We start from the raw sequence: 22,631 nt of genomic DNA on the forward strand, positions 1-22,631 counted from the left end.
GTTCCATTTCGCAGGAGGCAGCCGGGGACGTTAATGCCGCACCGAGTGGCCGAGAGACGGGGCGATGGATTACACGGCAAAAAGAGAAAATGTCGGTGACTGAAATGCGCGCAAATTAACAATCAGGTAACCGTCTGTCCCGGCTTTTCCCCTCGCGTTTGGCCTGCGGTCGGGGGTTGTGGAAGGGGGGGTGTTGTGCGCTTTGCTCCCGTGTGTGTCTCGTCTGTTTGCCCCTCCTTTGCCGTGTTGTTGCTGGGAGAGCGAGAGGGAGGCAGAGCCGAGGTCGTGTTTATATCAACAGACGGCGGCCTCTCATTTAGTTCTGCTCGGAGGTTAAAACACATACGACCCTGTACTCAAATAAATTAAGAAAAATAAGCCCCCCTTTAGAAAACGAGCAAACCCAAGATGAATTCGTGTTAACGTATCTTTTTTATCTTTATCTCTGCTCTGCGGTGAATGTAACGGAAATGCTTCCGAAAATGAATGACTCAGAAAATAACAGCTTCTTATTCGCCAGCTTCTTGTCCGAATGTCCCCGTTCCACCTTAAATGATGCAGCAGCTACATGCTGGCGCCGAGGGCTATAATGTAGCTGCTGCATCATTTAAGGTGGAAAGGGACAATTCGAATAGGAAGCCAACTTCAGTCTCGTCAGAAAACATGAGCATATACTGCAAGTATGGCGCCTTAGGTTCTCTCAGGTGGCCAGTCTGGTTCCTCATTCCAGCTACTGAGGCTTATTCATGTCTTTAAAAGTTGTCTTTGCCTGCTGTTCGCCGGTTTGAGTCCACAGTCCTAGTTTTCACACACTGTCCTGTGTTGTTTGCCGGCTGCCCGTTTGGCGCAAGGGTTACGTAACAGGCTAATGCTACTGCTAACACTGACAGGGCTGCACATCAACAACACTGCTTAGGTTCAGTTCAGCCTGCAGTCTGCAGATAAAGCGTGAACAAACATGTTTTAGAGGCTTATTTCAGAAAAAAAAAATATATAAATGTGCTTCAGTTGTATTAAGGTAGACATTTGTCTACCTTAAATCAGGAATTTCGCCGCTTTTTGAAAAATTCTGCATGATTACAGGGGAATCCCACCGATTTTTCAAAATTTTTGAGTAATTCAGTCCTTAGGATGTAAACAGAGACATTCAGAGTGGTTTGATGTGAAATGGTTCATTATAAAGAAAGTTACAGACTCAGATTTCTTTACAGTGGAGGTGATAGGAACCAGGTGTCGAGATGTATACAACACAAATATAGCCATTTTATTTACTATCCATAACCACAAGTGAACCTAAACGTGTCTTGTAAGTTTTTATATGTAATGTTGATGGCAAAAATGTGGAAAATCTGGACAAACATTGTTCTGAAGGACTATTTTGCCTTACAATGCCTTGCACATACCCCTCTGCCATGGATGCATTAAAATGGATTAACAAGGCGTTTTAGGCCAAAGCCTGATCACAAACTATCATAAAACAATGTGTAAGACATCAGGCAGCATATATATAGCCATTTAATGTAATAACTTTCTGTGAGTAAGCTTTTAGAGGCATTAAACTCTTCCCATATCTGGTCCTTATCAATACCACTGCGAACAATTCTCACTCACAGATGATGATGGGAACCAGAGGACCAAGACAAATAGAGCCATTTTATTTACTATACAAAATGACCAGAGAACCTAGACGTGTCTTCTGAGTTTATATGTGTAATATTAATAATAAAACGGTAGTACATCCAAAACGTTTACTTTCTGGGACTGTTTTGCCTTACAACGCCTGTCCATGTACCTGCCCATCATGAAAAGAATTAAGTTAAAACAATATTTTTAGGCCAAAATCTTCATAAAGCTATTATAAAACAATGTCTCAGGCACCAGGGAATGTAAATATTTCATGTAATAACTTTGTGTGTTAGTTTTTAGAAGCATTAAACTCCCCAGACGTCTGGTTCCTATCACCACAGCTCTGAACTATCCTGACTCTAGTTTCTCTAAAATGGAACATTTCACATCCGTCCACTCTGAATTACTTTGTTTACGTTGTAAAAATTGAACTATGCAGAAGTTTTGAAATATCAGTGGAATTCCCCTTTAAGAGACCACTATTATATTCCCCATTGCATTTTTATAGAAACTGATGCATGTTGGCTTTAGATTTTGAAGAATCCTATTTGCTAATTGTGTAGACATTTTGCAATTTAACATATAAACTGTCAGTCCACACATCTGGCAAGCTTTATGGTAATATTAATTAATTGCTAGATAGGTGTATTATTGTTTGTTATAAGTTAATTAACAGTGTTTGTAACTGCTAATGCTCACTTCTAATAGTAGGCTATATAAAGTTACTTGCCATGTTAAAATCTATTGTAACTCAGTGGTATTGTTTCATTGTACTGCATGCCATATCTGCATGATAGAAAACAGATGCATGAGATGTTTTAAACTCAACTATCTGGTGATTTCCTAATTGGAAAACCTTTCATTTGGCATTATTTATGCTTTAAAGGTCCCATATCATGGAAAAATAAAGTTTCCCCAATTTTCTTAGTTTCTTAGTTAAAGTTTAATGTAGTAAGTAAAACATATAATAGTTTGAAAAAGTATTCACTCTCCAGTCCATACAGTCCACATATGAAGACTAAATTGCCTATTTTAATATCACTATATTTGTGATGTCACATAAACTACTTTTGCCTACATCCACCTATTCATTCTACAGCTTATTCCAAAAGTTAGAAGTGTTTCTGTCCAGACTGCTTTATGAACAAAGCATGGTACAGGGCAACCAATCAGAATAGAGATTGTTTACATATCTCAGTCTTAAAGGCACAGTAACAGAAACAGCCTGATTAAGGGATAAAGAGAGATTGTGTCAAAATTATATATTGACTGTTTTTGGTGTATAAACCCACACAAATGAGGTCATACATGGACCTCAGGGGAAATAAGACACAGTAAAATGTGGGATATAGGGCCTTTAGAATGGACAAGGACATAGAACCATATTTTGCAGTAACAATAAGAGGAAAATATATCAGTGAATGATATTTTCATGACATTTTAAAAAATGGGGCAGCGGGATGATATGAGTGTGGAAAAAGGAGTGCAGACTGCATTTGTCAGATCATGTGAAGATCTGTGATTCTTCAGAACATTTGCTCAGTTGAGGTTAGAAGTGGGAAAGCCTGATTCAGACGCGCCAGGCGTTCTGCCAAATGGAAGGTGATAATTGCAGCCTTTTTCGTTAATTATCATATCGCAGGACCCAGTGCTGCAACAATTATTAACATACAAAATATTTTTACTAGTGTGTTATGTAGATTATCTGTGTAATAATTCACTGTATAACTATTAGAGTGGCAGTTGAATCAGTTGCTCATTGCCACTGCGAGTCTATTTGGCTGTGGTTTGGATCAGTTGTTGGATAGCAAAAAGCAAATCAGTGCAAAAAAGAAGTCTGAAGTTTCAGTAGGCCTCTAAAATATCACATTGTGGTCGTTTAGTTTTGTTAAACGACCTGTCACTCATTGCTCCCTCTGTCATTGGCGTGGCTTGTTGGTGGAAGAGGGCGGGGCTACGAATGAACCCTGACGTCACGCTCTATGCCGTAAACGGCAGTGAAGGGAAGTTTGATTCAGTTGTATGAATCCGATTCTTTTGAACCGTCCGTTTCAATGAATTGGACGTCTGACTCAAACGATTCATTTTCGATTCATTTGGTCAGATCAGCTTTTCTCGTCCCATTCATACCTTTTCAATTGAATTTAAGGTCCACAATAATTAAAAAGTGAACTTTTATTTGTCTTTTCTCCTCTTCATGCACAATGTTGTTCAATTCAGTGAGCAAGTCTGATGTCCAGTGTTTGTACGCGCTGTTGGCAGCGGACTCCATTGCAAATTTTTAGACACTTCAGTGAATGACTGATTCAGCAATGTATTTTCGTTTTGGGGTGCAGACCGAGTAGTTAAAAGGCCCTTATCCTACAGTTTTTGATAGTTTATTTGATAGTCCATTTATAAAATTTTTGGGTTTATGCCTTTAGAAAATGGTTGTAGTTCAGAATCAGGAACTTTATTTGACAAATATATATATATATATATATGTGTGTGTGTGTGTGTGTGTATAATATACATGTATGTGTATATATATATATATATATATATATATATATATACACACACACACAAATATATATAAAATATGTGCGCATATGTATGTATACTGAACTACATATATAGATTATAGCTGAAAGAATTATTCAGCATATTTATAAAATATGTACATTATTGTAATTTATAAAGTTAAAGTGCACTGCCTGCAATATAGGAAAGTGGGAAAGGCTCTCATTCAGAAGACTTACTGGATATACAGTGATTATGTATATTGCAGTCTGTGTAATAAAGTGCATGTGCAGCAGCTTAAAGCAGAAGGATGTGAGAAGCCTCCTTGTTCAGGAGGATAATGGCCTGAGGAAACAAGCTGTGAAGGTGACTGTTGGTCCGAGTCATTAGAGCTCTCACTATTGGTCTCCTCGGAGATGAAACCCACTGGAAGAGAGGGTGACTGGGGTGTGAGGGGTCTTTGTATGACTAAAGACCATCGGAAGTGGAGAGTCAACAGCCAGTGATTCATTTTTACTTGACCATTTTTCCAACTTCTCTTCATGCCTTAGATCTAAGAAGACTGTTTTTGTTACTGTGCCGTTAAGACTGATATATGTAAATGAGTTCTGATTGGCTGCTCTGTATTGCTCTTGTTCTAGAAAAGCAGCACTCCTTATAACTTTGGCAAGAATGGGTGGAGCTAAAGTGAATAGGCATATATATGTAAATGACATGGTTTTCAAAAAAAAAAGCAGTGAATTCGAAACAGCCTGTTTAAGCAGCTTAGTTTCCATGTAAGGACTGGAGAGTGAACAGTATGTTTTAAAACGTCATTCTGCTCTGCGTACAGTGATGTTCAGTTCAGCAAAGTGCATCTAACATCCGTGAAGATTTTGTCGAGCTTATTCTTGTCCCCTGCGTTTGTCTGCATTTTGGTGCAGAGATTATGTTCATGATTGTTCTCCCTTTTTTGTAAATGAGCTAATTAGCTTATCAGCAATCTAGACTGCAAGCATATTGCAGCTCAATGAGACTGTAAGTGAATAAACAAATGCATTTTAATCCACACCTGAATATCTTCTTTTCTGCCATGTCGGTCAAGCAACTTTAAGCAAGAAGTTTAAACGCTGCGCCAAAAGGTGCACAGCCACTTTTGACCCCCAGAATGAGAAATGGGACGTCTTGCGGCCTTGTGACCCTCACAGGCATGTGCTAATGAGGTCCCCAAATGCACCAATTGGGACAGAGTTAGACCCACATGGCACAAACATGCATCAGAGGCTTTTGTCGATGCTGATGCCGATAGACATTACATAGAAACCACCTAAATTAGTATCATGGACAAATGTGACATATACAAATGAATGAAATGCAAACTTTTAGCAGAACATTCTGCTCTTCCCGGATACAGTAAATGCATCATTCAGATCTAAGCATTGGTCCAGCGCCAATATTTTTTTTTATAAGTGGTTATCTGCAGATAACGATAGGAATGCTGTATCATTGCACATCCCATGATTGAGTGGTTGTTGTGAATGTATTACAATGTGGTATGTTTTGCAGAAATTTTGGAAGGTTAAATTGTGTTGGAATCTTATTAGAAAAAGTCTTCCACCTAAAACACTAAAGCACACATTGCTTAAAGGGAAATTCCACCTATTTTTCAAAATTTCATAATTCAGTGGTTGAGATTCTACATAAACACAGTTATTCAGAGTGATTTGATGTGAAATCGCTCATTCTAGACAAACTTACCTACTCGCCTCTTTACAGTGGTGGTGATAGGACCCAGGGGTCCCGATGTCTAAAAAATCTTAAAAAAAAAAACAATAAACTTGTCTTTGGGAACTATTTTGCTTTCATGTATCCTTCCACTAGTAATAATGGATTGATTAAAAATACATCTTAGACCAAAACATTATCACAAAACTACCATAAAACAATGTCTCAGACATCAGGCAGCGCATTCATAACCACTTAATGTAATACATTTCTATGAGGGAGCTTTTAGAGGCATTAAACTCTTCAGACATCTGGTGCCTATCACCACCACTGTGAACAATTCTGACTTGGCAAGTTTCTCTACGACAAAGCATTTCACATCAAACCACTATGGATGATTATGTTCACATATTAATTTTGAAATTTTGAAAAATCAGTGGAGTTCCCCTTTAAGTACTACAAAAAAAAGTTAGACTCTTTCTGAGCTGATGAGTCGGTTCGACCGATTCTTTGCAAAGATCCGGTTCATTCACAAGCAAACGGACCCCAGCAGCAGAATGACAACACGCGCAGTGGAATGTTGCGACTTAAATGTGGCTGAAACGCGAAGACGCGATGATTCTGAAAGAAACAGTTAAAATCTCCGCCTCTGTCTGTTAACTCGGGAATGGACAAAGCCAACCCAAACAAAAGGAATAAACCTCCAGCGCTGATGGACTTTCCCATCTTTTAAAGCCCGTGTTGGACATGAACACTTCACCAAGGCTAACGTTAACGAGCAGCAGCCTCATGCGAAAGGAAGTAAACGGACAATAAAAGAGGGAGGATAACGTTAACGTTAGTCCAATAGTGAAGCATGCATGAACCTTGATGTGGAGCTGCTAACGGCTGGATTAGGACTATTTATTTACAAAAGGCAACTCTTTTTTATTATTAAAGCCACCAGCCGAACTGCAAGGGACGCGCCTGAGTTGAAAACAAGTAAGGTATGCTAGCAAGCACTTTAGCCCAGCCAGCTAGGTTAACGTTAATTGGTTTATTCGCGACAAAATACCAAAATTACCCAAATGCTAGCATACATAGCTAGCTAGCCTTTTGTCGTTGGCGTTAAGCACACTCAAAACGACATACTTCATTATTTAGAGCAGCTTCAGCTCTCTAAAGCCCAGTCTTGGACATAAACAATACAGCTCAGCTAAGCTAACCTGCTACATTGCACTTTAGGAAGCTGAAGCTAGCTTCTTGTTTGATGTACCCGTTCCACCTTAAATGGTGCAGCAGTTACATTCTGGCGCGAGGCGCCAGAATGTAACTGCTGCACCATTTAAGGTGGAACGTGAAATTCGATTAGGAAGCCAACTTCAGCTTCGTTTTACGTTTCCTGTTTGAGCTTGTTTGCATACAGTCTGCGCTAAAAACAGTTCGTGAGAAATGAGTAACGGTAGTAGAAGTAGTGGTCGGTCTTGTGTTTCGTTTTCATGCCGGTGTTTTTTGTTTTTTTTTTGTTTACCGCCACTTTTATTCGCTTTTCGGAGGCATTAAAGCTATCGGCCTCAGAAGACTGCAGCTAGCACTAGCGAACCCAAACAAAGTGAGCCACATGCGCTGCTGCTACTGCTGCTGCACTGTCTTTGTGCTGGCTGGCTCCTCATTTCCTCACGTATAGCTGGACTAAGTGCTGCAAGAACCTACCATATATTGAATTCTAAGGCAAAATCTCAAACTCTTGAGTATTTTTCCATGTAAAACGTGGTTCATTTGCGCACTGGGTGCACTTTTGCACAGGCAGAGCAGGGCTGGACCAGGCTGGCGCTCATTTGGTGTCGCCTCTTTGTTATTGCTTTGTCTATGAGCACATGGCCGTCCGCGCTTTGTTGGAGTACGAGCCTAACCAGCTCTGGAGTCTCACCAGCAGATTATCTCCGCCTTTTGCCAACCACACCTTAAGTGTTCCTCGTTATTAACAACTTTGAGAGTCTGCTGTACCTGTTTTAGTTTTTTCCGTTGGTTTATGTGAAAGCTGCAATCCTGAAAACATATAGCCAATGCTGTGCACGGTCAGTTTAGGGCCTATTTGAAGGTAAACAGTCCAGGATGCTGGCTGAATTCAATGGGAATCCCACCAATTTTTCACAATTTCTGAATAATTCAGTCATTGAGATGTAAAACTAGTCACTCTGAGTGGTTTGATGTGAAATGATTCATTAGAGAGACTAATATTTCTTTGCAGTGGTGGTGATAGGAACCAGGGGTCATGTTTACCATCCAAAACCACCAGTGAACCTACATGTGTCTTCTGAGTCTTTATATGTAATGTTGATGGTAAAAAAGTCATAAATCTGAAAAAATAAGTTTTTCTTTTGCCTTGCAATACCCTGCATGTACTCCGCCGCCATGAATAGTTTAAAATAAATGGATTGAAATACTTTTTTTAACCAAACCTTTATCACAAAACTTCCATAAAACAATGTCTGACATCATGCAGTATGTATCTAAACATTTCTTCTAATAACCTTCTTGTGAGGGAGCTTTTAGAGGTGGATGTCTGATTCTTATTACCACCACTGTGAAAATTTGAGATGTAGTAAGTTTGTCTAGAACAGAGCATTTCACATGAAACCACTCTAAATTAGTTTGTTTACATCTCAACCATTTAATTATGTAGAATTTTTGAAGAAATCGGTGGAGTTTCCTTTTTAAAGAGCTGCTTTTAGAAAATGTATTTTGAATTTAATGCAGTTTAAATAACCCTGAATGAGTAAAGTGCTACCTGTTGTTGCAGTACTGTCGGAATACACTAAAATAAAGGGAAAGAACTGTAGTCAGTCTGTCACATACCTTTCTTTAATCATACGTACATTGATGCTGATAATAAATGTGAAATGTTTGTTTTTGCTCAACTCTCCTAGTTTGTGTTTTGACAGACTGAAGACAATCTGAGGCTGTGAGACCCAAGTGCCTCTAGCACTACTGCTCCGCCACCCCCAGCTGTGACTCGTTCGGCACGACGTCACAAATGCGACCATGGGAAATAGCTGTGAATAGGCGGCCGCCAACAGCCCCCTTAAACCAGAGGAGGTTCCTCGGGGAGCCCTGCAACACGCCTGTGCACCTCAGGAGAAGGTGGGTCAGCCGTTGCCTTTCTTCCAATAGATTGGCTCAGCATCGCTTATGTTTGGGCTTGAGCACTGCATAGTCTGGTGCAGGGAAGCCCAACTCAGCCTCTGTAGAGTTCAGCACAGTGTCGTAATGACTGTTTTAGCCTTTCAGATTTCTAAATATTTAAAAATAATAGAATATATAACCTCAGAAAAAATACATTCAAAATTTGTATTTTGACTCCAAGTATCAGTGTTAAACACAGTGTGTGAAGAAATTGAACTTTTTACAGAGTTAAACTTTTTTTGAACTAAATTACAGAGGCACTCGCGTTGACGAGGCAACATCTAGAAACGGTAAACCTGATTTACAACCTCCAAACAGTCGGCCATTGATACCTGTGTATGATCAACATCATTAGCAACAAGAGCAGTTTATCCACTTTTCATTTTCTTTGCTGTGATACGTTCCTCTGGTAATCATTCTAAATTCTTCAGAACAGAATCAGAAATTCATATTTACTTTGACTGTTAAATAGACAGTGTAATGCATTTTGACAGTTAAATGCATTTTTAAATAAGTTACAATTCAGACGTGGCAACTTTTGTGTTTTTCTGCGACTGAACTCTAATCCCTCAATCAACAAGTTTCTTTTGTGAGGCAGTATCTGTGTTCCTGTGTACAGCATTTGTGCAGCAAAATAATTCCATATAAATTAGTGTGCAAATGCTCCCTACCACCCTTAATCTGATCAGGTTACTTTAAGACTAAGTTTAATAAAACAGAAAGAGAAAAGGTATGTATGTTATATGGGTATAATTATGTATGTTATAATTGCATGGATTGCCACTTGTGCATTTTACATTCGTGCACAGTCAAGGAAGCCTACTGAGCAGCTTTCAAACAATGAATGTTTTGGATGAAAATATTTGCTACAAATAGCAAGATGAGACCCTTGGTTCTTACCCGAACTTTCAAACTAAGTCAAGTAACTAAGTAAGTGTAAATATGAAAAGTTTATATAGCTGAGGATTTACTAAAGTCTTTTTCCTGTTTTCAGTTGCTTGGGAAACAGGCTCCTTAGACAACTGAGGTGATGTATGAGCTTGTTGTAGTTATAGCCAAAGGCTATCATGTGTTTAAGCTATGTGACAACACTAACAGGCTAGGAGAACCTAGTATGTTCTCTAGAAATATCTAGTAATCTCTTTTACTAGTTTAAGACACTCTTTATCAAGTTTAAAAGTGCAACCAGACTACTTTGGAACTCTTTGGCTTGAAGAGGGATGGATTTTGGCTGAAACAAATATTGATTATGGTTACATATTATTGTACTTCAGATACCAAAAATGATTTCAACACATTTTTGTGCTCTGTATAAACAATATGGCTCAGTTCGTGCCATTTGGAAAAATAGAAGGTCTCTAGTTGTGTGTTTTCCCACCTTATGCAGAATGCTAATTAAGTGAGATAACATTGTTTGGTGGTAAAGCGTGTGTGTGTCTGTGTGTGTGGGGGGTTTGTTCTTCTGTGTGCGTTCTCGCACTCTAGTCCTCCAGTGCGACGGCAGTGGGGACAGCGAGACAGACCTGTTTTGCACGGTTCCCTACGGCAGGATGAGACCTTTCACCATCCTGTGTTCTCGCAGCAGCATCAGCACGTTCCTCTAGAGGAGTCAAGGCAGTACAGCCACGCCAGCGCACCACCACGCATGCTCCATCCAGCCACGCACCCGCCTCAGCAAAGCTCCATCATGGTGGATCTTCACGAACAGGTGGGCTGCGCTCCTGCAGGGCTGCTGAAATGTGTTTGGGGATAAAAGTATTTGTGTACAGTAACAGTGGGCGATATGACAAAAATGTTAAACTTGCGATACCTTGACATTTGCAAGTTCAGTACTTGCAAAAGTACAAAATAAGATCATAGCGTAATGATAACATGATGATAATTCATTGCATTTATACAGTGCCTTTTTCCAAACCCAAGTACAATAACAATAACCATATATATAAATAACAAATAAATAATGTTGTTATTTACAATAGCAATAAGACTACAGTTCAATACACAGCTCCCAGGTTGTGCCCAGTGAAACACCACTGCCGCAGTGAAAAGTGGTGGCTGTGTCCGACACCCGAGTGAAAAGTCTCCTGGAATGTGGCCCGGTCAAACTCTGCTACTATGGTAAAAAGTCTCCCAGCCTGTGGCCCAGTCGGACTCCACTAATGCGGCAAAAAGTCTTCCCACCCTTGGCCCAGTCAGACTCAAATTCTTCCCACCCTCGGCCCAGTCAGACTACCACAGTGAAAAGTACAATATTGGTGTAAAATATGATGTTAAATAAAGCTGTTGAATGTCACGATGACTACACGAGAAGCAATAAATTATTAAACTAGAGTGCTTCTGATGGGATGTGACAGACTTTTTCTGTAAACAGAATTTTTTTTCCTTTAAGCAAATAACAAAAGACAAAATTGTAGAAGTCCCATTCAGTACTGTGAAAAATAAAAAGAAATACTAACAGCTACTGAGAATTGCAAGCACATTTTTTGTACACTGAAAGGCTGAGAAAGTCAGCATTACCTCAACAGCCTTTTCTATAAAGGCAATAAAAAACAAATAAGTATATAGTTATTTTTATACAGGCACTCAAACGAATAAATATAGCGATAAAAAAAAGATTCATTGCGCAACCCTACTCCTTATCCTCGACGCAGTGCAACTGCCCTACTGTTGTCAAAGGTCTCCTGAGCCATGGCCCAGACAAACTCCACTAGTTTCTAGTGTGGAAATTCAGAACAAACTGCAAACATATCACAAAAAAACAAAAACCCAGTGTTAAGTGGCAGCTGAAATGCACAAAACGTTCTTTCATGGAACAAGTATGCGCCCCAAGATGTTTTTATGCATGTTCAAATTGCGTGCAGTCTCGACTGTATGTTTCCATTGCCTTTATCGAGTAACCTGACATTAGAGCACATTCTTTTTTTTAAATCTAAATATTCACTTCATTTCATTTTCTAAATAATGTTCTTGTATCTTCCCCCCCAAGATGCATCAAGGATCAGTTCCAATATCTTACACAGTAACCACGGTGACGACCCACGGTTTTCCCATCCACACGGGGCAACCGATCCCAGCGTGCAACGCCCAGCAGCTCCCAGCATGCTCGGTAATGTTCAGCGGACAGCTCTCTCTGCTCTGCTGCCTTCCTCCTCCTGTGAGTTTGAAAAGGAAGAGCTGGAATGTCAGTGAAGTTTGTGTAGAGCGCACTTACTGTATCACACCGCTCCAGCTTTACGCCAGCTTAAAAGAACAGTTTGACCAAAAGGCAATAACATCTACATGGTAACGTGGCTAATGACGAGTGAAAGCTGACTGCGTTATTATGCCAGTTAACTCATTTTAATTGGAGGCTGCTAGCTGCCATTTTTCATCAGCCATCAGAACATTTTGGTCGAACAGTTCCTTTCGTGCATTTGGTCCAGGCCGTCATAGCAGCCACTGTGCATTGTTTATTTATCTCTTTCACATAAATATATACTGAAGCGAATCATAATGTCTGCTGATTTTGTCATCTGCTTAACTCATTGCATCTGTCTTGTCAACATAGTACCTACCACCCTTGTATTATGTCAGTGTACGCACTGTGATGGTAGTGATCAAGCAACTGTCCAGTCTGTATTGTGATCGAACCAGATTAAGGACTTTTCAACGCGATTTGCTCTTCATGGTTTGCTGTTTGCAGACAAGCATCATAAGGTGGTTTGTCATGTGAGTGCAGTTACGTCTGCAGCTGTTTCACAGCCTGTAAACAACGAAGCTCTTAGAAAGCAGTTTAATTGAAATATGTTTGTAGAGTTGAGAGATATTGCCTACTTTTGTGGTCAGATGGTGATTGAATATGTTGATGTTTACAATATTTGTTCACTACTGCTTGCTTAAGTTTCTATGAAAAAGCTTTATGGCCGAGTAAGAGAAGATACAGATGGCCCTCTAAAACAAGGAACTGTCTTTAGATTTGATTGTTTTTTTTTCTCTTTACTCTCTTTCCGCTCTGCAGCTAATTCAGGCATGTACCATGCAGCACTTGCCAGTGTCTTACCAAGCCTTTCCGCCACTGATCTCCAGCGAGCACTTCATTCTGCACCCTAGTCCTCCAGTGCCGCCTCACCAGCCCCCTCACCTGGCCCCTCTGAGCCAGTTCGTCCCCCTGCAGCCACAGCACCCACGGATGGTAAGACCTGCAGCTTGATTACGAAAATGACCCCTTTCTTGCTCTATATCACAGAGTGTATAGATGTCCAAGAGTCAGATTGGGCACCCATACTCTATCGGCATTTATACAGGCATTCATATATATATATATATATATATATATATATATAATGGCATACATATATGCACATAAATCAACGCTGCACAACACTGTTTGATTTCATTTACTATGTTCCCATAAGGAGTGTGCTAAGCTTAATAATGAAATCCGGCCATGCTGGAACTTTAGTGTGTACTTTGTACTGGAGGTTGGTGAGATTTGCACATAACCGGTGCATTTTTTTTAAACGTTCAGCTGCTATTAAATTGACAAATGCTTCAAAGGCTTAATTCAGTGCCATTAATTTATTGTAATAGTGCAAATGACCCATGTAATATTTTCTATACAGTGTTTTTGAACCAGAAGAACTGCACAGAATTGCACAGAACTGTGCAAAAGATGACTCTTTGTCTATTTAATTTCCAGTCATAACAGTCATTATAAGTACAGATTATTAATTTTGTTTTCTGCGTTCATTGCACTTTCTGCCTCTCACTATCCAAGTAATCCCAAACACATTCAGTGACATTGAGGTCTGGACTCTCATTGTTTTGAGAACACTGTGTCTGCAGTGTTCCCAATGTAGTGCCATAGGTTTGTAAATGTTAAGCAGCTGAATTGCTGATTTTGACTCACCTTGCTGTCTGCACACATCTGTGTCAGCTTTAACAGACTCTTCATTCACTGTATTTCTACCATTACCACATGAATTTTAGGGGCATTTATTTATCCTTGAAAGGTCTATGTAAAATGTTTCTTGGCCCATTAAACGGAGTATTTCCCATACCATTGCTATTACTAATAACAATAAAAATGAGTAACCCACAGTTGGTATTTACTGTTCTATAAGTACCTACCATGATACTTTCATGCTATTTGGTCTCCATTACCTTTCATTCATTGTTAACCACAGTACATTATTCCACTGAAATGTAGTGACTTTCTGAGATGTGAACCAGTGTTCTTATCTGTCAGCCTCTGCAGAGAGTGGAGAATGAAGTGGACCTGAGAGGAGACCAGCATCCTTTGGGAACATTCTCTTACCCTCCTGCCCATCACCCACCAGCAGCCATGCCCCCCTCTGTGCCCCTCCAGTACCTCCCTCAAGAACCCCTCCACCAAGAGCTGCCCTTCGGAGTGGTGAGTTGGCCTGTTTGAGATTTGTTTTCTTTGTTTTAACGGTTCTACAGTACATGGTGCATATTATCCTTAGTTATGTAACCATATGTCAATTATTTAACTCCAGGCTGGTCTAGTCCATATGGTACCCAAGCTATGTGCATGTTTCAGACAGTGTCCCATTTTTTTCAAACATCTCCAAGAAGGTGTAGTGAGTTAAGGTTAGGCAGTATCCCATCTTACATATTTCCTTGTGTATTAACTAAGACCCAGAAACGTTCAAATGTTTGACATTTAAATATTTGCTTTGCTTCTGACTTAAGAATCTCCATGTTAAGATTCTTCTTGGTATTCCTAGGCAGTTTGGCAAGTAGAACTTGCGCTCACTCTGTGCTATCTGTTTTTCCAGCCATATGCACATGTGCTGCCCAGGCGCGGGAGTGGCCAGAGATACCGGTTACAGCAGCCTTTGCCGCCACCACCCCCACCTCCACCTTACTACCCTGGCTTCCTACCTTACTTCCTGTAAGAGCTTTCTCTCCTTCTGCATACCCAAATGCTCATTTTGAAAATACATAATATATTAACTGCTTTTTTAATATGAGCTGCTCAACAGCCAGAACATTAAGCTGAATTCTGAAGTATTCATATGTGATGCCTTAGGAACCCAACCACATTTTGTTCCATCGTTTTGTTTCCATTCCAGATCCCAGCACATTTTTCTGTATAAATGTCTGCATAATTCAGTGGTTGAGAATGTAAACAGTCATTCAGAGAGATATGATGTTATATGGTTCACTGTAGAGATACTCACTGACTCATATTTCTTTACAGTGGTTGTCATAGGAACTTATTTACTAACCAAAATGACCAGTGAACCAACAGTTTTTATGTAATGTTAATGGTAAAATATTGGTAAAAATTCTTTAGGTTTTGCCATAAAAAACCCATTTTTTTCATCAAACCTCTCAGAATGACTGTTCATATTTTAATCCAGGGGTGTCCAATCTTATCTGCAAAGGACCAGTGTTGCTGCAGGTTTTTACTCCAACAAAGCAGGAGGTCACCTGATGAAATGTTTGAAGACCAACTGATCAAACAAGTGGAGTCAGGTGTGCTTCAGCTTGTTTGGAGTAAAAACCTGTAACCACGCCGGCCCTTTGCGGATAAGATTGGACACCCCTGCTTTAGTCGTTTAAATATCGCCCTATATTGAAAAATAAATAAAAGTTCTCCTTTAACAGATCTGCTGCCTCAACTATAAACTGTTTTGTATAACTGTTTTGGTTTTTGGACATGCAGGTTTGCCTTTAACTAGTGTACCTGGTTGTTGACATGTCTGTGTTACATTCTGTGTGTGAACAGTTCAATGCTTCCTGTGCCTCCGACTGCTGTGGGCCCGGCCATCAGCTTGGATCTGGACGTGGATGATGTGGAGATGGAGAATTATGAGGTGAGTGCAAAAACTAAACTGGGTGCCATTTTCATATTGTGTTACTCCAAGTCACAAGTTTCCAGAATAAGCTCAACTAGCATCATTTTCGGAGAGCATGTGATCAACATTGTGTCTTCTGCCTCAGGCGTTACTAAACCTTGCTGAACGGCTCGGGGAGGCTAAACCTCGTGGACTGACAAAAGCTGACATAGAACAGCTTCCATCCTACAGGTTCAATTCAGAAAATCACCAATCTGAACAAACTTTGTAAGTGATACATGCTTATATGTAACCACAATGTGAAATTTCACTGCTTTGATAGGACTCCTATTATCAAAACGTAAACCATACAATACTGTTTGTCTTTGTTCCTTACAGGTGTGTTGTGTGCTTTAGTGATTTTGAGTCAAGGCAGCTACTTCGAGTATTACCCTGTAATCACGAGTTTCATGCAAAGTGTGTGGACAAATGGTTAAAGGTAAGTGCATCAATTAGTCACGTAGGACATTAGGGACTGATAGGGACCTTCCAGCACTTTTCCACACTGCAGACATTTAAACTGTTTTGTTAATTTCTGAAAGGGTCATGGTTATGAATAACATCAGTTTATACCCTCTTTATAACATAATAATGATAATACAGTGCAGTGGGGTAAAATAGACTTCAGAAAGGATTAAGACTAACCTGTTCATGCTCTGCCCACAAAAGTGTTTTGTAGTAACTGCTGTGAGATTGGTCATCAGTTTCTAGCTACAGTGCTGCAACAAAAATGGCAACCTGCTACTAGAAGGAGTTCATTTTTAATAATGAATAAAATACTTTGCTTGGTTTATGCAACATATTTTAATAGTAGTGGACGTGCAGACTATACTGGGGGTTACATGTCACTACAGAATACTGCATAACACAACAAATAATATATTAAATTCTAGTCTTAGGCTAGAATGGCCCTTTAAAACAGCCAAGCCTGTTAATTTCCTAGATAAATAATATTCATATAATATAGTAGAGCAGTTGCATCTTTATATGGCACAGCAAAAAAAGTTTTTTTTACCCTAATTATCATTACCAAAACACACTCGCATACCTGCTTCTGATTACTGATATCATTTATAAAAAAAAGTTCTCAGAAAAAAAGACTTTTAACTTGTGACTTTTACCTGTTGAATCTCTTTGCTTTAACATTATCATTGTAAAGTCTAAGGAAATGTAAATGTAAAACTAATTTAAATGTCAGGAACAGAATATTCACAAAATATATTTTGTAAATATGTTTTTAAAAATAGCCTTAAACTATTTAGTCAGACAGTATACAGATTACTAAAAAAACATTACAGATTTATATTCAAATCTTACTTTGTTGTGGTGATGAAAATTGGGTCACTTAAATTAGAAAAAGTGGAAAAAAACTGTTTAAAGTTAATTAAATCATTAACATTTATTTTAAGTTATTTAATCAGTCATCATTGTTTTAAATATACAAAACACAATTGTCCAGTGTTATTCTGCTGTAGAAAACATGATGTGTAAGTACAATGATAAGTGGGCTGGAGGTCCAATTTGTTTGTCGTTGACTGACTGTTGATGTTGCGCAGACCAATCGCACTTGTCCGATCTGCCGCGCGGACGCGTCTGAAGTTCACCGGGACGTGGAGTGAGTCCAGGCCTTCGTCCTTCACTGGAAAACAGCACAAACCTTGGAGTGTGTCGTGCGAGCAGGCACACACACCATGCCACCCGACCCCGTGCTCTCCAGCCAAATGCAAAAGCATCTCCCACCCGCCCGCCCACCCCCAACTTTCGACAAATAAGCAATCTTGGAATTTGTACGGAAACCTGTTAGACCTCTGCTGTGCATCATTGTGTGAGTTTTCATGAAAGCTACTGCCGCTTACAAACTCCACCCCCTTTAGAGTTCTGCAGTTGTGACCCTTTTTCATTTCTTTCTCTGCCCTCGTTTTCGCAGATTCCAAAGATAACCTGTAATACGTGTTGTGTTGGCATCTTTGTTTACACGATTGAATATTCTCTAGTTGTTTGATCACCGATAATTCAAGTTGTGCTTTAGTGGTGTTGAGGGAGATCGGGAGAGGACCTGGACGGTGGTTGGGTTTGATGACGTTGTGCAATCAGACAAAGCGGGCGAGAAAAGCAAAGGAAAAAAAAAAAGGTGGTTTGTCCATAAAGACACCATAAGGAAACGTTTCGACCATCATAAGATGCATGTTTGTATAGGTGATGGGCTCAAGTGACTTGTTAATAATGTATGTTTTGCAATAATGTATTGATGATTTCAATATCTTTATCCCGACTCTTTTTAACCTGCGAATGTTAATGTGAAAGTATGACTTGCAGTGGAGGCCTGAGGTAAAAGAAGAAGAAGAAGAAGAAAAAAACAGTACTGCAGACATGACCGGATGTGTGCGTGTATGGGGAATCCACGCGGTGAGAGAGACACTGAGGGGACACGTGCTCTTTTGAGACGGACTCTAGGCCTCATCGCTGTGGACTTTTGCACTGTTGCTTGCGCTGGAAAGGTCGCCGCGCGGCCCAGGAGAAACACAGACGCCGCCGCGCCTCTGACCTTTTTGACCTTTTTAAACCCCCCTCTGACCTCCAGCCGCCTCCCTCCAGGGTGTGCTGCACAAAAGTCCCACCCCCTCCCCCCACGCCCCACCCCCTCCACTGCCGACAGGCCCCACGGCCCTCTGGGAAAGCCTCCTGACCTCCACCCATCACTCTAGCTCTCTGGCTCTCTCCAGGAGAACTCACCGCAGGCCTTTGCACGGACTGTTTCTTTTTAGGTTAGCAATATTTTTTTAATTGACAAAAAGCTCCACCGCATTTCAGCAGTTTTTTAACGACCCAGGTCCGGCGGGAAAAAAAGAGGAGAGAGAAAGAGAGAACGAGGGTCGACCTCAGCACCGGTCGGCCATGGAGGTGTTGGTCATACATCGACGTCCATAGAGCAAAACGACTTTGGAGAACCCCCTTTTTTGCAGAAAGCAATATGTGCAATGAGTGAATGAAACATTTTACATTTTTAGTCCTTTTCAGTTTTTGGTTTAGTTGTTTTTCGTGTTCTTTTTCTTTTTTTTGGAGGACCAGGCTTTTTCCTCGTTTGTGAGCCAAATATTCAATATACTCTACAAGAATTCAGCTCTGCCTTCTTCAAGACCTTTTGACAAGCACAAACCTGTTACTAATCTTAAAAGAGAAGCCGTAGTCGGTTTAACGTGTGCGGTTTAAACAAAAGGAAAGAAAACGGTGTTTTATTTATTGGTTTTATCTTCCTGGAGAGAAGGAAAAAAAAAAACTTCTGAAGGATAAGGGCAGAATACTAGTGCGGTGTGTCTTCGGTGTATGTGTTTTGGCAACATTGTCAGGTCCCAGGCCATGCTAGTGGTGTTCGAAAATGTTGTTAAAAGATAAAGCATTGTACGCATAGTTTGAGAAGTTAAAAAAAAAAAGTCTTGTTTTTAAGACAGAAGAATGTGGAAAAAAACAACCCCATAATATGTAGACTCTACTTGTGTGCCAGCTGACTGTAGTTAATTCCGCAATGATCCGGACAGGATTTTATAGCGAGTTGGAGTTAAGGGGGGGGTCATTGATAGAAATGCACTGTAAACATGCTCAGCTCTTGGTCCACTTTGCTTAGAACTCTTTACAAAACAAACTGAAATGGAGGGGATAATGTTTAAGAAGGGTTGTCCCCCCCCTTTTCTTTTCTTAAAGTACTGCTAATTATAGGACACAAATCTATATATATATATATATATATATATATATGGTATATATATATTCCTGCTTCATTGTGTACACTGAGTAGCAGTTATAAGCAGATAGACAGACTTGCTTTCTTGGGTAAAGGGATGTTGCTGTGATTTTTAGAAGCATGTGAGTCTGTGCTGATGCGTGCCAGGTATTTAAACAAACAAAAAAAAGCCATTGTGATGAATTTAACCCACACTTTTGATAATAATCTGTGTATACATATCTGTTCACTGGCATATATTTTGAAAAGAAAGAAAAAAAACTCTCAGGGCCTCTCAGTAACTGAAAAATAAAGGAAAACAGTCCGTTTAAAATGGGATTGATGCCATGAAGGGGATGTGTTTGTTGAATTTTCTTGGTCGTTTTCCTCAGGCCATGCATATTTTAAGTGTAACCAACTGAATTAATATTCCTTTTTAATGGTAGTTAATATTACTCCATCTAAAGACCGGCATGCAAGGGGGAAAAAAAAAAAATATTAATAAATAAATAGAGTTGTATTAAGTGAGAATAGGCAAATGTTTCACTGCAACCAATCATCCGAGTGTTACTCCAAACCTGTTTTTAACGTTTGATTTTCTGTGTTCTTGTACTTGAACCACACATAGAGGTCGTGATCCCGTCGAAGAACGTGCAGCCGAGCACAATATCCTACCTAAACCACTTCCAAAAAGGAAAAAAAACGTATTCTAACAGTGTTTGCATGATTTAAAAGGAGAAAAATAACAAAAATGGAAAAAAAAAAAAATAAAACCTGTATTTTCAGTGAGATATTTAGACATGGGTGGGCGACTATTTAATTGTGCACAATATGCATGCGTGTCTAACCAGATCCCAGCTGGGTGTTTTATTTTTGTTTGTTTTTTTTTTTCTATCATTTTCTTTCTCTTTTAATTTTTTTCTTTTTCCTCTCCTTTTTTAAGCTCTAGTTGGCTTTGGGTTCCGGGGGATCGGGGACTTCCGGCTCAGCTGAAAACTGCCATGCGTTGTACTGCACACATTTGTAACAGAACTGAATGACTACAAGATTTTATTGCGCTAGTACTTACACAAAGAAACAAACAAAAAAAAAAAGAGAGAGAGAGATGCTAGTCTTTGGCTTGGGAAGAGGGCCGCTTTCAAGACGGGAGCCATGCCGGCTCCTGACCACATTAGTGCTTCTGCTGTTGCCTCGGTGACTGAAACTGACATGCCTGGAAACTAGATAATCGAAAGCCATATAGTGCAAAGGTGCTAGATGTTCTATTTTAGGTATGTTGCTACATTCACATAAGGGAATGCAATAGTTTGCTATGAATCTCATGTATTCCTTACAGCATGCAGTGCTAGTAGTGCCCCTATGAATGGTCAGTGACGTGTGTTAATGGTATTGACAGGGGGTTTGACTTTTACAAAGGAGGAAAAAGCAAAACAAAAAGTTTTAACTGAGGCTACTGTTAAGCGAGCGACACCTACAGTACGGTACGTGAGCTCGATGTAATATTCTTTTACTGCCCGGGTGATCAGATCAAGTGTATCTGCCTTAAATTTGTGCGTATTAAAAGGGGACTATATACAGCGTTGTCTTGCTCTCACCAAAACTGTTAAAATATGTACCTGCCATAGGGTCTTTTACCTTAAACAAGCACTATCTGTAAATGTTATGGTTAAAATGAATTCAGTTGCCATATACACGAGCATTTTAGCTTGGGGGGGAAACCTAATGGCTGTTTCTAATGTACTCTTATTTAGATTTATAAGGAAATTTTCACAATAACCCAATTCCTTGAGGAAAAAAAAACAACCCTCAGTGTTACCTGTACTGAAAAAATACATACAAAAAATATACATATAAAAAAAAAAATCTTGTAGTCTTTCTGTGATCCAATTAATAAATAATCTCACAGCTTGTGTGGTGCAAAATTGTGTTCCAATAAGCAGCTAAAACAATTATTTAGGATTTGTGATTTGTTGATTGCTCCGTAGATGCCACTGATTGTTTACCAATGATTTCTTGCTGTGGGATAGTGGATTGTTTACTGTTCTAATAGCCCCCCTGGCCTCGAAGGGTCGCTGCCTGAACTCCAGACTACCCAGCCGCCAACTGGGGCCAGGGGCATGTGTTCTGTGTTAGGAAGATATTTTTGCTTTGGTACTTGCACATTTACAGTTACCTCATTTTTGCCATGTTTGTATTTGGAAGAAACGATGAAAAAGAAAAAAAAGTAAAAAAAATAAAAATAAAAAAGCTAATATATATTATATATAGGAAATGGTTCTTAATGCTATAATTTTTTTCATTCCATTTGAATCATATTGTTTGTAGCATTTAACATATAACTAGGTATAGTGTATTATTATATACACATCTGTATACTGATTGAAATTTTTAAGATTTGTACTTTTTTTAAATGAAAGTTGCTAGTTCTGCTTTACTGAGTAGTGCAATCATATTTTTTTTAATTGTTGTGGCTGATTTGAGAGGGTTGTTCACTAATAAATGTATGATGTATACCAATACTACGCTGACTTAAGTAATCACTGCTTTAAAAAGATCTTGCACAATACAGGTATTTACCGTTCAAATCTTTGTCTGAACATTTCTTGCACTATGCCTAGTTTATGCAGAAGACAACCCAACAGTTAAAGGGGATTTCTACCAAAGTTTCTGTAGAATTCAAACACTGGGATGTAAACGAGTCATTCAGAGTGGTTCGATGTAAAATGTTTCACTGTAGAGAAATGTAGACTTGGATTTCTTTACAGGGGTGGTGATAGGAACCAGGGGTCACACATCTAAAACAGACATTATATTTTCTATCCAAAACAACTAGTGAATGTCTAGAGTTTTTATATATAATGAAGGCAAAATAGTGGTAAATCTGAAAAAAATGGCATATTTGGCTTATTTTTTTTTAAGCCAAATCTTATTTAAACCATCATATAACAGTTTTTAGGCATCAGGTAGCACATTCACAGCCATTTTGTATATATATATAATTTTTTAAGAGGGAGCTTTTTAGAGGCATAGAACTATGTCTTGTTCCAATCAACAACACTGAGAACCATTCT

At 39.4% G+C, this 22,631-nt stretch overlaps 1 protein-coding gene across 5 annotated transcripts in view; it reads left to right on the top strand.

The window, feature by feature from the left end:
• Positions 1-22,631, top strand: part of rnf44 (ring finger protein 44) — a 27,929-nt gene continuing 5,298 nt past the window's right edge. Inside the window, exons 1-12 of one of the 5 annotated variants that reach the window (XR_005006488.1) lie at positions 1-126; positions 8,757-8,955; positions 9,992-10,024; positions 10,483-10,705; positions 11,984-12,103; positions 12,995-13,168; positions 14,225-14,389; positions 14,778-14,893; positions 15,734-15,821; positions 15,949-16,070; positions 16,182-16,281; positions 17,399-17,667. Coding sequence is in view for 4 of the 5 variants with exons in the window: in XM_036561482.1 (XP_036417375.1) it covers positions 8,849-8,955; positions 9,992-10,024; positions 10,483-10,705; positions 11,984-12,103; positions 12,995-13,168; positions 14,225-14,389; positions 14,778-14,893; positions 15,734-15,821; positions 15,949-16,070; positions 16,182-16,281; positions 17,399-17,461 (1,311 nt within the window). In the remaining variant the exon portion in view is untranslated. Of the gene's footprint in view, positions 127-6,327; positions 6,819-8,756; positions 8,956-9,991; positions 10,025-10,482; positions 10,706-11,983; positions 12,104-12,994; positions 13,169-14,224; positions 14,390-14,777; positions 14,894-15,733; positions 15,822-15,948; positions 16,071-16,181; positions 16,282-17,398; positions 19,059-22,631 lie in introns of those variants that run through there. The other 4 variants (XM_036561482.1, XM_036561483.1, XM_036561484.1 and 1 more) reach the window with 4 other exon arrangements.

Source organism: Colossoma macropomum, unplaced genomic scaffold (genome assembly GCF_904425465.1).
Source record: "Colossoma macropomum unplaced genomic scaffold, Colossoma_macropomum, whole genome shotgun sequence".
In the NCBI taxonomy this organism is placed as follows: Eukaryota; Metazoa; Chordata; class Actinopteri; order Characiformes; family Serrasalmidae; genus Colossoma; species Colossoma macropomum.